This window comes from Orcinus orca, chromosome 21 (genome assembly GCF_937001465.1).
Source record: "Orcinus orca chromosome 21, mOrcOrc1.1, whole genome shotgun sequence".
Lineage (NCBI taxonomy): Eukaryota > Metazoa > Chordata > Mammalia > Artiodactyla > Delphinidae > Orcinus > Orcinus orca.
The window spans coordinates 23,971,374-23,987,434 of NC_064579.1; the positions used below are offsets into that span (position 1 = coordinate 23,971,374).

A 16,061-nucleotide genomic window follows, 5' to 3' on the forward strand; every position below is an offset into this window, starting at 1 on the left:
CATCCAGGCTTTGTTGTTCCACTTATACAGCACAGGCAGAGTAGATTTAGCATAATTTTTAAGAGCCCTAGGAGTCTCGAAATGGTAAATGATCGTTGGCTTTCACTTAAGGTCACCAGCTGCATTTGCCCCTAACAAGAGGGTCAGTCTGTCCTTTGAGGCTTTGAAGCCGGGCATTGACTTCTCCTCTCTCGCTATGAAAGTCCTAGATGGTATATTCTTCCAAGAGAAGCCTGTTTCATCCACACTGAAAATCACTAATTATCTTAGCTAGGTCTTCTGGATGACTTGCTGCAGCTTCTACATCGGCACCTACTGCTTCACCTTATACTGTTATGTCATACAGACGGCTTCTTTCCTTAAACCTCATGAACCAACCTCTGCTAGCTTCAGACTTTTCTTCTGCGGCTTCCTCATCTCTCTCAGCCTTCACAGAATTGAAGAGAGTTGGGGCCTTGATCTGGATGAGGCTTTGGCTTAGGGGAATGTGTGGCTGATTTGATCTTCTAACCAGACACTGAAACGTTCTCCAAATCAGCAATAAGGCTGTTTTGCTTTCTTTTTTTTTTTTTTTGCGGTATGTGGGCTTCTCATTGTTGTGGCCTCTCCCGTTGCGGAGCGCAGGCTCCGGATGCGCAGGCTCAGCGGCCATGGCTCACGGGCCCAGCCGCTCTGCGGCATGTGAGATCTTCCCGGACCGGGGCACGAACCCGCGTCCCCTGCATCGGCAGGCGGACCCTCAACCACTGCGCCACCAGGGAAGCCCTGTTTTGCTTTCTTATCATTTGTGTGTTCACTGGAGGAGCACTTTCAATTTCCTTCAAGAACTTTTCCTTTGCACTCACAACTTGGCTGACGGGTGCAAGAGGCCCAGCTTTCAGCCTGTCTCAGCTTTTGATATGCCTTCCTCACTACGCTTAATCATTTCTAGGTTTTGACTTCAAGTGAGAGACGTGCACCTCTTCCTTTCACTTGAACACTTAGAAGCCCTTGTAGGGTTATTATCTGGCTTAGTTTCGATACTGTTGTATCTCAGGGAGGCTGAGGAGAGGGAGAGATGGGGAATGGCTGGTGGAGCAATCAGAACACACACAACGTTTAACGATTCAGTTCCCGTCTTACACGGGCGAGGTTCGTGATGCCCAAAACAGTTACAATAGTAACATCAAAGATCACCGATCACAGATCACCGTAACAAATACAATACTAATGAAAAAGTTTGAAATAGTGAGAGTTACCAAAATGTGACTTAGACACATGAAGCAAGTAAAGGCTGTTGGAAAAATGACACAACAGACTTGCTTTATGCAGGGTTGTTACAGACCTTCAGTTTGTAAAAATCACAGTATCTGCGAAATGCAGTAAAGTTCATTAAAAGGAGGCGTGCCTAACTGTGTGCTGACATGGAGAGATCTTGGTGATACAGTAAGTGAATTAGTCCAGCAGATGAGCCGGATGTCAATTCTGGGAGGGTCGGGCATTTTAACCTTCAATAACTTGGAACTAATATACAGTTTAGATTGATAGTCACAACACATGTGTGTTAACTGGTTACCGGAGACCAAGGGTGGATATCCAGTTTGTGTATTGTAATCAGTGCTTGTGGCGGGTGCTTGCTACAGTAAGAAATGGCTCATTTTCTCAACTTTTTAGGATCGTACCTTTGAAAGTAAGTACATGACGTTTAGTAGCATGTGATCAGACTGGTGGTTGGTCAGAGCTTTTGCTGACAAAACAGGATTTTCAGAAGATGGGGTACAGCATGCAGCTCTTCCGGATTCGTGGAAATTAATCTGATGTGACCACGGTGTTTCAGGGCCATGTGAAGTGTTTTGTGGGTGAGCGTTTGTGTTCCTACAAGCTCAGTATGAATAAAGCACAGCACACTTTCCAGTGTGATGTTATAAACAAGTCTTCTCAAAAAAATGCATGTTCCTCTTTCATCTGGTTCATTTTGGGGGAAACAGTGATTTCGTGTATCAGTATGCGATGAAAAAAGGGCAGAGGCTTTATAATTTATCAAGGTATATGAACTAGCACCTCTTTTAAAAAAATGCTGTGTTTGGGTTTATCTGGGGATAGCACTTTTTTTTCGTGGAAAGAAAATGATCGATTATTAATATTCCCTGGGACTGTTCTTTTGTTTCTTGGAACCTGCCTGGCTCTTTGCAGAACCAGTCTAAGTTCACAAATATCGCTTCCATCCTCAAGTTATATGCGGAATCATCACCCCTAATTTAAAGTATGGTTTTATTATTTCTCTTTGGGTGAATATTTTGAAGTTGGGAAATCTGTCTATCATAACCTCAAATCCAGCTTGAAAATCGAAATACTTGCATAATGCCCACGTGATGTAGGTGCCTACAGGGTTCTCGGTTCCACGGTCTTATTTAAAAATACCTGGTGTTATTTTTTATGTACAGCGTCTCTGCCTATTTCATTCTTGCCATATTGCTGTTCTAGATTGATTTAATTATTGCTCAGTGTCATTTTTTTAATGTACATTCCATATGTTTCTTTTTCCATGGGGGAGGTTGTTTACCCTTTTTTATCATGTTTTCCCCATTTCTATCCATTCCTCATCATAGGCCTTCCCACCATCTGAGGCCCGGCCGTAGCAGCCCGGTTTCCCAGCAGCTGCCCGTGAACACCCGGCCCGCACCGGCTCCGCCACCATGGGGACTGCTCAGGTACCGTGTGACCCCTTTCATCCTCTGGGCCATGTCCACACGGCGGGAGGTGCTGGTAGTAGTGTTGATGGAGGTGATGCAGGTGATGGGAGGTGATGCAGTGATGGGAGGTGATGTAGTGATGGAGGTGATGCAGGTAATGGAGGTGATAGAGGTGATGCAGGTAATGGAGGTGATGCAGGTAATGGAGGTGATGCAGGTGATGGGCGGTGATGCAGGTGATGAAGGTGATGCAGTGATGGAGGTGATGCAGGTAATGGAGGTGATGCAGGTGATGAAGGTGATGCAATGATGGAGGTGATGCAGGTGATGGAGGTGGTGGAGGTGGGTAAATACCCAGGGGGCAGTCTCGCAGTTTCTAGCAGAGGACTTTACTGCTCAGATGGAGGCGTGTCTGTAAGCGGCTCAGAAATGCGGTGCTTGTGTGTAGTGGTTGGGAAGGAGGGGAGGGGCCACTGGAGATCCAGGGAGCGAGCGTGAGATGAGGTCTGGGTTCTGATCCTGCTGGCGTCACATGTCACATGTGCTGTCACATGTGTGCTGGGAGGAGGGGCTCTGCGGGCACACGTGGGCGTGACCGCGGTGAAACCTCACACCCAGAATGGGGCTTCTCCAGGTACGTCGAATGACCTTACCAGGCTTATAAAGGGCTTCCACGAGTTTGTGGCGGTGGCTCTGCGTGTGTGTCTGAGACTCACTGATGGCGAATGAGACGGGGCACAGATGTCCCTTCAGGGGCAATCTGACTGCTGTTCGTTCCTAAAACACCTGGGGCGGCAGCGTGTTCTCAGGAAACCCCCAGAGGGCCGCAGCCCACTCAGCCATCTGCACTCACATTTGGAGTGTATTTGAGAGCAGAGGTGTGACCTTTTACTTCCCCTGATGCCAATGAATAAAATAATCAGTGAAGCCTTTATAGATAGAGGCTTTCATTGGTTTTTCAAAGGAAGAGGCGGCAATTTGTAGTCTATCTTATTTCTTACTCCAGGAGAGATTTAAGGCATGAACGATGTTGAAATTTCAGGTGGACCCTTGTCACTGGCTCCCTGATGACCTTCCTCCCTCCTCTTCTACCCCTCGTGCATCTCACCTGGCGCCACCTCACATGTCTGCACCTCCGTGTCCTAAGACCTTCTTTTACCTTCTTGATGCTCTCAGAAAAAGATGTTGACATGGGGTGTCAGTCTCCATAGCCCGGAACACAGTCATTTTTTGGTGGGAGTTTTGTGGAAGAGCCTTGAGGAGACCAAGCCTTTTCTTTCCTTTTTATTTATTTATTTATTTTATTATTGTGGTGGAGTTGTTTTACAATGTTGTGTTAGTTTATACTGTACAGCAAAGTGGAGTTCTCTGTTCTTATACAGCAGGTTCTTTTTTATTTTTTTTATTTATTTTATTTTTTTTTTGCGGTACGCGGGCCTCTCACTGTTGTGGCCTCTCCCGTTGTGGAGCACAGGCTCCAGATGCGCAGGCTCAGCGGCCATGGCTCATGGGCCCAGCCGCTCCACGGCATGTGGGATCTTCCCGGACCGGGGCATGAACCCGTGTCCCCTGCATCGGCAGGCGGACTCTCAACCACAGCGCCACCAGGGAAGCCCATAGCAGGTTCTTATTAGTTATCTATTTTATATGTATTAGTGTGTATATGTCAATCCCAATCTCCCAATTCATCCCACTACCACCACCCCGCTTTCCCCCCTTGGTGTCCATACGTTTGTTCTCTACATCTGTGTCTCCACTTCTGCCTTGCAAACCAGTTCAACTCTTACCATTTTTCTAGATTCCACATATATGCATTAATACATGATATTTGTTTTTCTCTTTCTGACCTACTTCACTCTGTATGACAGTCTCTAGGTCCATCCACATCTCTACAAGTGACCCAATTTTGTTCCTTTTTATGACTGAGTAATATACCATTGCATATATGTACCACATCTTCTTTATCCATTTATTGATGGACATTTGGGTTGCTTCCAAGACCTGGCTATTGTAAATAGTGCTGCAATGAACATTGGGGTGGAGACCAAGCCTTTTCTTCTCTCTTTTCAAAAAACTGCTTCCCCCTCTGGTTCAGCAAAGACAAGGCATGATGTCTCTTCAGTGCTCTTATCAGCTCTTTAATCAAACTCCCTGCAGCTAGCGAGAGACAGCTGCATATTTTTTCCAGGAATTAGGTAGGGTTCTTAATTGCAAAGAAGAGATGTTAGGCACATCACAGACCTTTTGGTGGGGCTGGATAGAGATGTTCTGTACGAGGCTGTCAGCTCCGCTGCAGGGCCCCGCATGATGAGGAGATGCCCTGGTACCCGGGCACAGGCCTTGTTCCAGGGATACCTGCTCCCACGCAGGGAAGGTCGGGGGCCAGACCCGGGGGCCTTGCCTGCGTCTGGCCGCCAGGAAGGCTGGAAAACGCCTTTGTTGTTGTTGTTGATGTTTGTGCTCATGTTGCCGTTTGGGAAGGGGTCGATCCCAGCGAGGGAAAGTGACAGAGGTGCAGGGAGCCTATTTGGAAATGCTGGGCGGCCCCGTGGGAGCCACCGCTGGAGTCTGCTCCGTGGATCCCATTCTTCATCCCCACGCTGTCCAATAGCACTCTCTGTTGTAAATGCCTCCGTCCCGTATAAAATGCAAACACGCTTACTTTTACCCCACTCATCGCACAGTCTAACTCCTAGTCAGGGTCTGGGAACAAAGTTCACTGAGTTCAACCTGACCCCTTCTTGGTTTCTGGGCCCTGTGTACTAACTACAGCCAACACAGCCTTTCGGAAACTAGGTTACAGGTTGTTCAGGTTGCTTTAGTTTCATTATAGATGTATACGTGACACAGCGAAGAAGAACTACGGGGGTGAGGGTAACTCCCGTCTCCCCTGCCCACTCCACGTCCCCTTGGCCCCGGCCAGTGGCTCTGCTAGTCTGAGTCCTTGACTTTGCGGGTGAGGGTGAGTGAGTGTGCTTCATGCCTCAGATGCCTGAGTTCCTGGTGGTCCTACCCGCGGGAGTCTCTGCAGGCTCCCGTGAGCTTTTGCAGGGGATGTGGTGGTGCCAGTGAGGGATTCAGAGGAACCCCTGGTCTGACCCTCTGCCCTTGCTCGGAGCAGAAGCTCCGCTGCGTCCTAATACTGTGGGTCCACTGATGCCCTTGCCACCTGTCGGTCCAGCAGCCTGAGCGGCTCCCAACTCCCCCGCCAGATCCAGTCCACAGGGTATCTCTGTGTTTCCATGGATAACTCACTCCACAGGGCATCCCTGTGTTTCCATGGATAACTCACTCCCTGCTGGACTGTCCTTCCCTGGGGACCAAGACGCCTAACAGGGCAGACCAGAGAGTCCTGGGGACGGGAATCAGGGCCTCCCTGACAGCCTCCACGCTTCCAGGAGCCTGTGTTGTGGCCACGGGAGGAGGGGACCACGTGTGGCTCCTGGTCCACGGCAGACACTGAATCTTGGAGGAACGGGCTTCTCGGGACAATTTCCGGAAGCTGCCAGCAAAGCTGGCCCGTGAGGAGCCTCCATGGCACCTGCTGCCCCGGATAACCCCAGAGTGGCCTGTGACGCCCCCTCTGCACCTCCCCACACCCAGCCCCCCAGCGCCCCGGCACGGCAGCTGCCTTGCCTTCAGTTTACAGGCAAAGTTGCTGAAAAGGGCAGTTTTGTCAGATTCTGCCTTTGGGTAGAACTTTAACTGTGGAAATTCATGGAAATGTAGGGATAATGTTTAAAAGACACTCATTACTATTATTGACATTTTGGAGCGGAGAATTCTCTGTGGTGGGCTGTCCTGGGTGTGGAAGGACGAGGGCAGCGTTCCACATTCCCACCCACTGATGCCAGGACCCTCCCCCTGACTGTGAGCACCAAACACGGCTCCGGACATTGCCAGATGCCCCCAGGGGCTGAGGTCAGCCCCCAGCCCCGCTGAGAAGCACCTGAGGTTTTCAGGCTTATTGGCGTCAAGTTGGTGATAATTTCCCCTTCCAGGCCTTGGGGGTCCTCTGTCTCCCTTTATATCTGTGGTTTTCAAACGGGGCACTTTTGCCCCCATGGGATATTGGCAATGTCCAGAGAGATTTTTGGTTTTCACAGCTGGGGGGAGGGCGCTACTGACATCTAGGGGGTTGAGGCCACGATGATGTGAACCGTCCTGCAATGCCCCGCAACAGAGAATGATCTGGTGCAAATGTCACGAGGCAAGGCTGAGAAACCCTGCTTAACTTTTATGGTCTAACCTATGGTACTTAGGTATCTTCAAGAATCTGAATAAGAAAGATACGGGGATCATATCATCTTGATATAGAACCATTTCTCTTCAATGTTAGAATTTTGCATGGGGGCTCTTAGGAACATTGAATGGAGCGGGTTTGCATGCAAATTTAAAACGCCAGCTTTCTTTTGGCTTCCATTTGCATGGAATATCTTTTTCCATCCCCTTACTTTCAGTCTGTAAGTGTCTCTAGGTCTGAAGTGGGTCTCTTGTAGACAGCATATATAAGGGTCTTGTTTTTTTATCCATTCAGCTAATCTGTGTCTTTTGGTGGGAGCATTTAGTCCATTTACATTTAAGGTAATTATCGATATGTATGTTCCTATTCCCATTTTCTAAATTGTTTTGGGTTTGTTATTATAGGTCTTTTCCTTCTCTTGTGTTTCTTGCCTAGAGAAGATCCTTTAGCATTTGTTGTAAAGCTGGTTTGGTGGTGCTGAACTCTCTCAGCTTTTGCTTGTCTGTAAAGGTTTTAATTCCTCCATCAAATCTGAATGAGATCCTTGCTGGGTAGAGAAGTCTTGGCTGCATGTTTTTCTCCTTCATCACTTTCAGTATGTCCTGCCACTCCCTTCTGGCTTGTAGGGTTTCTGCTGAGAGATCAGCTGTTAACCTTATGGGGATTCCCTTATGTGTTATTTGTTGTTTTTCCCTTGCTGCTTTTAATATGCTTTCTTTGTATTTAATTTTTGACAGTTTGATTAATATGTGTCTTGGCGTATTTCTCCTTGTATTTATCTTGTATGGGACTCTCTGTGCTTCCTGGACTTGATTAACTATTTCCTTTCCCATATTAGGGAAGTTTTCAACTATAATCTCTTCAAATATTTTCTCAGTCCCTTTCTTTTTCTCTTCTTCTTCTGGAACCCCTATAATTCGAATGTTGGTGCGTTTAATGTTGTCCCAGAGGTCTCTGAGACTGTCCTCAGTTCTTTTGTATGGAAACACAAAAGACCCCGAATAGCCAAAGCAATCTTGAGAACGAAAGAAGGAACTGGAGGAATCAGGCTCCCTGACTTCAGACTATACTACAAAGCTACAGTCATCAAGACGGTATGGTACTGGCACAAAAACAGACAGATAGATCAATGGAACAGGATAGAAAGCCCAGAGATAAACCCATGCACATATGGACACCTTATCTTTGATAAAGGTGGCAGTAATGTACAATGGAGAAAGGACAGCCTCTTCAATAAGTGGTGCTGGGAAAACTGGACAGGTACATGTAAAAGTATGAGAGTAGATCACTCCCTAACACCATACACAAAAATAAGCTCAAAATGGATTGAAGACCTAAATGTAAGGCCAGAAACTATCAAACTCTTAGAGGAAAACATAGGCAGAACACTCTATGACATAAATCAAAGCAAGATCCTTTCTGACCCACCTCCTAGAGTAATGGAAATAAAAACAAAAATAAACAAATGGGACCTAATGAAACTTCAAAGCTTTTGCACAGCAAAGGAAACCATAAACAAGACCAAAAGACAACCCTCAGAATGGGAGAAAATATTTGCAAATGAAGCAACCGACAAAGGATTAATCTCCAAAATTTACAAGCAGCTCATGCAGCTCAATAACAAGAAAACAAACAACCCAATCCAAAAATGGGCAGAAGACCTAAATAGACATTTCTCCAAAGAAGATATACAGACTGCCAACAAACACATGAAAGAATGCTCAACATCATTAATCATTAGAGAAATGCAAATCAAAACTACAATGAGATATCATCTCACACCAGTCAGAATGGCCATCATCAAAAAATCTAGAAACAATAAATGCTGGAGAGGATGTGGAGAAAAGGGAACACTCTTGCACTGCTGGTGGGAATGTGAATTGGTTCAGCCACTATGGAGAACAGTATGGAGGTTCCTTAAAAAACTACAAATAGAACTACCATATGACCCAGCAATCCCACTACTGGGCATATACCCTGAGAAAACCAAAATTCAAAAAGAGTCATGTACCAAAATGTTCATTGCAGCTCTATTTACAATAGCCCGGAGATGGAAACAACCTAAGTGCCCGTCATCAGATGAATGGATAAAGAAGATGTGGCACATATATACAATGGAATATTACTCAGCCATAAAAAGAAACGAAATTGAGCTATTTGTAATGAGGTGGATAGACCTAGAGTCTGTCATACAGAGTGAAGTAAGTCAGAAAGAAAAAGACAAATACCGTATGCTAACACATATATATGGAATTTAAGAAAAAAATGTCATGAAGAACCTAGGGGTAAAGCAGGAATAAAGACGCAGACCTCTTAGAGAACGGACTTGAGGTTATGGGGAGGGGGAAGGGTGAGCTGTGACAGGGCGAGAGAGAGTCATGGGCATATACACACTAACAAACGCAGTAAGGTAGATAGCTAGTGGGAAGCAGCCGCATGGCACAGGGATATTGGCTCGGTGCTTTGTGACAGCCTGGAGGGGTGGGATAGGGAGGGTGGGAGGGAGGGAGACGCAACAGGGAAGACATATGGGAACATATGTTTATGTATGACTGATTCACTGTGTTATAAAGCAGAAACTAACACACCATTGTAAAGCAATTATACCCCAATAAAGATGTTAAAAAAAAAAAAAAAAGAATAAGTGAGATTCTAAAGCAAAAAAAAAAAAAAAAATTTAAAACGCACATTTGCACTTTTTGGGATGACAGTAAACTGTTTTTGAAACAATCTACTGGAATTATTCAAATGGCTATCGTTTCATGGATACAGTGGTTCAGCGTAAGTAATGACATGCATGGTAATTCCTGTGACTGCATCCCTCACACCGAGTTTAGCACAGTATTTATATTTCTGTTGTGTTCTGACAAGGAAACAATCAGGCTGCACTTTGATATTTTGTTTCATTTAAAGTGAGAGAAATTATAGAAAGCGTTCTTAGCCCTGGTTCCAGGTCAAGCCACAATAATTATGAATTCAGAAACTTAATTTATTTTGCAGAAGAAAATTCACTTTCCTCGGGGTAACTACAAATAGATCTGTGTTTCTCGGAGACAAATGTTATGGAGAAAGAGAAACAAAATAGGACCCATTTATGATCCTAAACGTCTATATATGATCGACTTATGCTTCCAGAGGCAGCCGTCTATTAAAATGTTATTCATTTTCAGGGGGCAAAGAGTCATTGGTTTTTAGTTAGGGTTTTAGAACGCCCCCTGATTTCTTACAATGTGTTTACTTTGACAAACCTAATTTTTTCCCTTATTAAATGCATGAGTCCACTTTGGGTTGGTTATTTACGGGGCTAAACCTAGTAGTGGGTTCTTCCGTTTCTCCTTTATCAGCAGGAAGGCCAGGAGGGCTCTGGTGTCACCCGTTGTGTTGGTGGAGAATTCAGTTTCTAATGTTACAGAATGAAATAGAGGCAGAATGTGTAAGGTTAACCAGCATTTGCTTGGCGGTAGGGACCCAGGCTCTCACTCAGATGCGTCAGTAACCTTCCTTGACTGTGGCCAGGCTCGTTGCAGTCTCCTTTCACCACCACCTGTGAGTGAGTGAGGGGCCATGCTCATGAGCCCTGGATCTCCTCACATCTGCAGGAAGATCACACTTACCTACAAGGACTCCTGGGCATAGGATGGCTAATATCCATTGCCTTTATAACTAAATAATTTTAACTGTTTTAGCAGCAAGTAAATTTATATTAAAAATAAATTACACAAATTCTTTGTGAAAGTACCTTCTCTCTGGCTAGTTCAGAGACTTACTTGTAGAAATTGTGAACACTGTAATTGTAAATTGTGTTAAGTTAGTTGTCTCTTCTTTTAAAAATCATATAAGCACTATATCTTACCTTGAAGAGATTAGCATAAACAAAACAATATTCAGAGATGGTCATTGTTTTTTTTTAAATTTTTATTGGAGTATAGTTGATTTACAATGTTGTGTTAGTTTCGGGTGTACAGCAAAGTGAATCAGTTATACATACACATATATCCACTCTTTTTTAGATTCTTTTCCCATATAGGCTATTACAGAGTACTGAGTAGAGGTCCCTGTGCTACACAGTAGGTCCTTATTAGTTACCTATTTTTTATATATCGTAGTGTGTGTTATCTCAATCCCAACCTCCCAATTTATCCCTCCCCGCCCCTTACCCCCTGGTAACCATAGGTTTGTTTTATGCATCTGTAACTCTGTTTCTGTCTTGTAAATAAATTAATTTGTACCCTTTTTTTTAGATTCCACATGTAAGTGATATCATATGATATTTATCTTTCTCTGTCTGATTCACTTCACTCAGTATAACAATCTCTAGGTCCATCCATGTTGCTGCAAATGGCATTAGTTTGTTCTTTTTTATGGCTGAGTAATATTCCATTGTGTATATATATATATATATATATATATATATATATATATACCACATCTTCTTTATCTATTCCTCTGTTGATGGACATTTAGGTTGCTTCCATGTCCTGGCTACTGTAAATAGTGCTACAGTGAACATTGGGGTGCATGTGTCTTTTCGAATTATGGTTTTCTCTGGGTTTATGCCCAGGAGTGGGATTGCTGGGTCAGAGATGGTCATTGTTGTCCTGGTTTACTTTCCATGTATTTTTATGTCTCTCTCTCTCTATATATATATATATCTCCACAAGATATATTAATAAAATGATTATACCAATTGTTTCAATAACAGATGTTTTAACAAATTAATACAGTATATTATGGCAACTCTTCTTGTTCATAAAAATATTTTAAAATATTTATTTTTATTGAGTTATAATTAACATACAATATTATATTAGTTTCAGGTGTACAACATAGTGATTTAATATTGTTACACATCATGAAATTATCATCATGATAAGACCAATGACCATCTGTCACCACACAAAGTTGTTACAATATAATTGACGATATTCCCTATGCTGTACCTCACATCCCTGTGACTTATTTATTTTATAACTGGAAGTTTGTGTCTTTTAATCCCCTTCACCTATGTTGTCCATCCTCCCATCCTTCTCCCCTCTGGCAACCACCAGTTTGTTCTCTGTATCTATGACTGTTTCTGTTTTATGTTTGCTCATTGTTTTGTTTTTTACATTCCACATGTAAGTGAGATCATATGGTATTTGTCTTTCTCTGGCTTATTTCACTTAGCATAATACCTTCAGGTCCATCCACACTGTTGTAGATGGCAGGATCTCCTTCTTTTTCGTGGCTGAGTAATATTCCGTTGTATACATCATTGTCAACTGGGTGGGCTGGTTATGCCCACTGAGGTCTGCTCATATAGTGGTGTACTTCGTAGCTGTTAAAATGTTTTTATCCACAGATGAATACGGTTAGGTTGGTACACCTCAGTTGATGTAGCCAGCCTCTCAGGTTGACAACGATGTCCAATTCTCTCGTAATATGAATACAGCTTGGACGAATTACCTCTATTTAGTTACTTTATTATTTCCTTAGAATACATTTTTGGCGTTAAAACGTTTCAAAAGGTATGAAGATTTAAAAAATTTTCAGTGTGTATTTCAATACAGAAAAATGCACCTGTTTGCCTTCCCACCAAGATTACACACTTAACAGTATTTGCTTTTAAAATTCTCTTTATAATTACTGGTTTGACAGGTGACACGTAATGGGCGATTTAATTTATTACTTAGGTTAGTGGTTCTGTTGAATATGCTTTTTCCTCTTTTGTGTGTGTGAATTGCGTGGTTGGGTCTTTTAACTCTTTTCATATATTTATGATCCAAATATTTTTTCTTCTCAGATTGCCATTTAAGTTTCAATTTTATAATTTTTAATTGATGTATAGTTGAGTTACAATATTGTGTTAATTTCAGGTGTACAGTAAAGTGATTCAGTTTTTTATATATATATGTATATATATATTTTTCAGATTATTTTCCATTATAGGCAGTTACAAAATATTGAATATAGTTCCCTGTGCTATACAGTAAATCCTTGTAGTTTATCTATTTTATATATAGTAGCATGCATGTGTTAATCCCAAATTCCTAATTTATCCCTCTCCCCTCCTTTTTCCCCTTTGGTAACCACAAGTTTGTTTTCTGTGTCTGTGAGTCTGTTTCTGTTCTGTATATAGATTTATTTGTATTACTTTTTAGATTCTACATATAAGTGATAATCCTGTGGTATTTGTCTTTCTCTGTCTGACTTACTTCACTTAGTATGACAATCTCTAGGTCCAGTCCATCCATGTTGCTGCAAATGGCACTATTTCATTCTTTTTTATGGCTGTGTGGTATTCTGTCGTATATATGTACCAATTGTCTGTTGATGGTCAACTTTACAATTTTTTATGCAAGAAGTAAACTTTCGTACAGTCATCGAGGAATGTATTCCTTTATGATTTCTGACTTTGGTGTCATGCTTAAAAAGCCTTCCTTTGCCAGATTTTGCATAAACATTCAGCTCTATTTTACTTTAATATTTTTATTTCATTTTTTTCCCTTCAAATCTCTAATTCTGGATTTATTGTAGTTTATGTATAAAGTAAAGGCTGTACTTATTTCTGCCACTAAGAGGGCAATGAGCTGTTGTGCTATCATTTACTGAGAAACGGTGCTGTTACCTTTTCCAATATCGGATTATCTCTGTATTTTGGGAAAATGCTAATTGGGGTCACTCTTCTTTTCCACCAATTTCTTTTCATAAAAGTTTACGTTGAAGCCTTTTTTTTCTTTTCTTTTTGAAATGCCTGTTGGGGTAATAACAGCTCTGTGTGTGTGTGTAAGAACTGATGATCCCTAAACAAAATGCTGTGGGAAAAACACTGTAGGGTCCGTTAGGACGAAGAAAATAGCCCAGGCTGGGTGCCGCGGGGTGGGGCCCCCAGGCCTGAGTCCGTTCCTTGTGATGAAATGCCATCTTCAGGACACCTGTTCCCTCTGACGCCACACGTTAGCGGTTAATCTGGCTTTGAGGGTTATGAAGACACAGCCACAAACCCAGTAAGCATTCTGAGGGCACGTGTCATTCCAGGAGTAGGACTGGGGATCAGACAGCCTGTTAGCTAGTTCTTCCTACTATGTTCCTAGGGCGTTTTATTCTTTCTGATGGTACTCGTGTAATTTGTGCAGATATGTGAGAGACATGTCAGGTAGCAGTGACTGCTCAGTTATCCGTGGAATTTTGGGGTCAGCGTAGTGCCCTTATCCTGAGAGAATTCAGATTTTTCTTTGTAACAGATCACCTCAAACTTGTTGGCTTAAACAATATATATTGATCGTCATAGAGCTCTGCAGGTTGGGAGTCCGGCACCGTCTCACTGGGCGGAAATCAAGGCGTCCGCAGGGTGGGTCCTCTGAAGCTTTTCCAGCTTCCAGAAGTGCCGTGCGGGTCCCGGTTCTTGCCTCCACCCTGCCCTCAAATCCAGCAACATAGGGAAGTCTCTCTGAGGGTCCCTCTCTGTTCTCTGCTTTTTACGGACATATTTGATTATGTGGGATTATCTTCTCATCCCAGGATCCTGGACCTAATCCCATCTGCAAAGTGCCTTTTCCATGCCGGGGAGTGCTCACAAGTCCTGGGGAGTAGGACGTGGACATCTTTGGCGCCATCGTTCTGCTGCCACATTTATTTCTAATATCTTATAAATTTGTATTTAGCGTTCCTCTTTAGAGATTTTATCTTTACCATGAATTTGAACAAAATTTCTACGTTTCCTGGAAAAAGAGTTGCAAAGGAAGTTTTTCATCTTTTATCTATATTTCAGAGCATAACAGGTAAGATGAGCTCCTTTACCATTTTTAAAGTACTGGAAAAAATTATTTACTGGGGCTGATGGTCCCTCAGCCGGACCTGGATTTGTGATTTCACCACCAGTGCAGTGGACTTTTCCTCTTAGGTGACGCATATAAACGTAGTTAAGATGTTGCCCTAAATAAACATGAACTAACCAAGCACAGGATTTGTAACAGAGAACAGGGAAACCCAGGTTGAATTACTTGGTGAATATGCTAAGAACTGTCTGGGATGTAATTACGTTTCATCATCCTGTGAGCCTGCCCCACAGAGACGAGCCCCTGCCTGGAGGTCGGCCTCAGGCTGCACGTGTGCAGGACGCGGGCTGGTGGATGGTGGCGCGTTAGGAATTCACAGGCCTCGTGGCTGGGTTTAGAGGTGTGCCCGGATACACCGCTTTCATTTGTGGGCTTTGAAGTGAAACATGTGAGTGCCGGCGGCGCTGTGCAGCATCGTCGTAGGGCATCCAACAGATCCTGAGCAGACACGGGCTGAGGAGGGCTTCCTTGCCTTTTCTTAGGGCCTTGAACTATTATTCAGGACGTTTTTGTTGAATGGGAAGAGTGATTTCTTCTAGTTAAAACAACTGTAAATTTCATTGCAGTTCACACTTCTCTGCATTTTAATTTGTGTTTCTTTAAAGCGGTTGGATCTTTTTGCCTTAAAAATAGCTGCCTTCCTCTAGGGAATCAGTGTAAAAAGAGAAGAGCTGCTTAGAAATACAGCGTTTGGGTCACATCCTTGTCGTTGTCTGATTCTCCCACCGGCGTGGTTTAGAATGCGGTTCTCCTGACGGTTTTATTGGTAGATTCTTCCCAAATGTGCTCTGTTTTATTTCTCAAAAACTTATTTCATGTAAATTAAATACTTTCAGGACTGAGACTTTATTAACTCAAGTAGGACTGTCCTTGTCCTGTTAAGTGTCACGTGTGTGTATGTGTGTGTGTCTATGTGTGTGTGTGTGTCTGGGTGTCTATGTCTGCATGTCTGGGGGTGTCTGTATGTGTATGTGTCTGGGTGTGTGTATCTGGGTTTGTGTGTGTGTGTCTTTGTATGTGTGTGTGTGTGTGTGTGTCTGTGTGTGTATGTCTGACTGGGCGTCTCTGTGTGTGTCTCTGCATGTGTGTATGTGTGTGTTTGTCTGTGTGTCTGCGTTTGAGATCTTAGACGTGCTCAGAACACTTTATGACCTTCAGGTATGAACCTGGAATATAATTCTCTTCTCAATGTTAGGCTGAGTCTCCAAATTCTTGAAATACTTAGAATAATGACATCATAGGTCTCTTTATGTTTGGGGCTATTTCCAGCCTCACATGTAAACCTTCCTCCCATGTCGGCCGGGCCCTTGGATTCGTGGACACTCTCGG

General features: G+C 43.4%; 1 protein-coding gene across 1 annotated transcript in view; it reads left to right on the top strand.

Annotated features, from left to right (window-relative positions):
• Positions 1 to 16,061, top strand: part of DLGAP2 (DLG associated protein 2) — a 724,732-nt gene that overhangs the window by 89,844 nt on the left and 618,827 nt on the right. The window contains exon 2 of the mRNA XM_049704257.1: positions 2,589 to 2,690. Within this exon, the coding sequence (XP_049560214.1) occupies positions 2,676 to 2,690 (15 nt within the window). The 5' untranslated portion in view covers positions 2,589 to 2,675. The remainder of the gene's footprint in view (positions 1 to 2,588; positions 2,691 to 16,061) is intronic.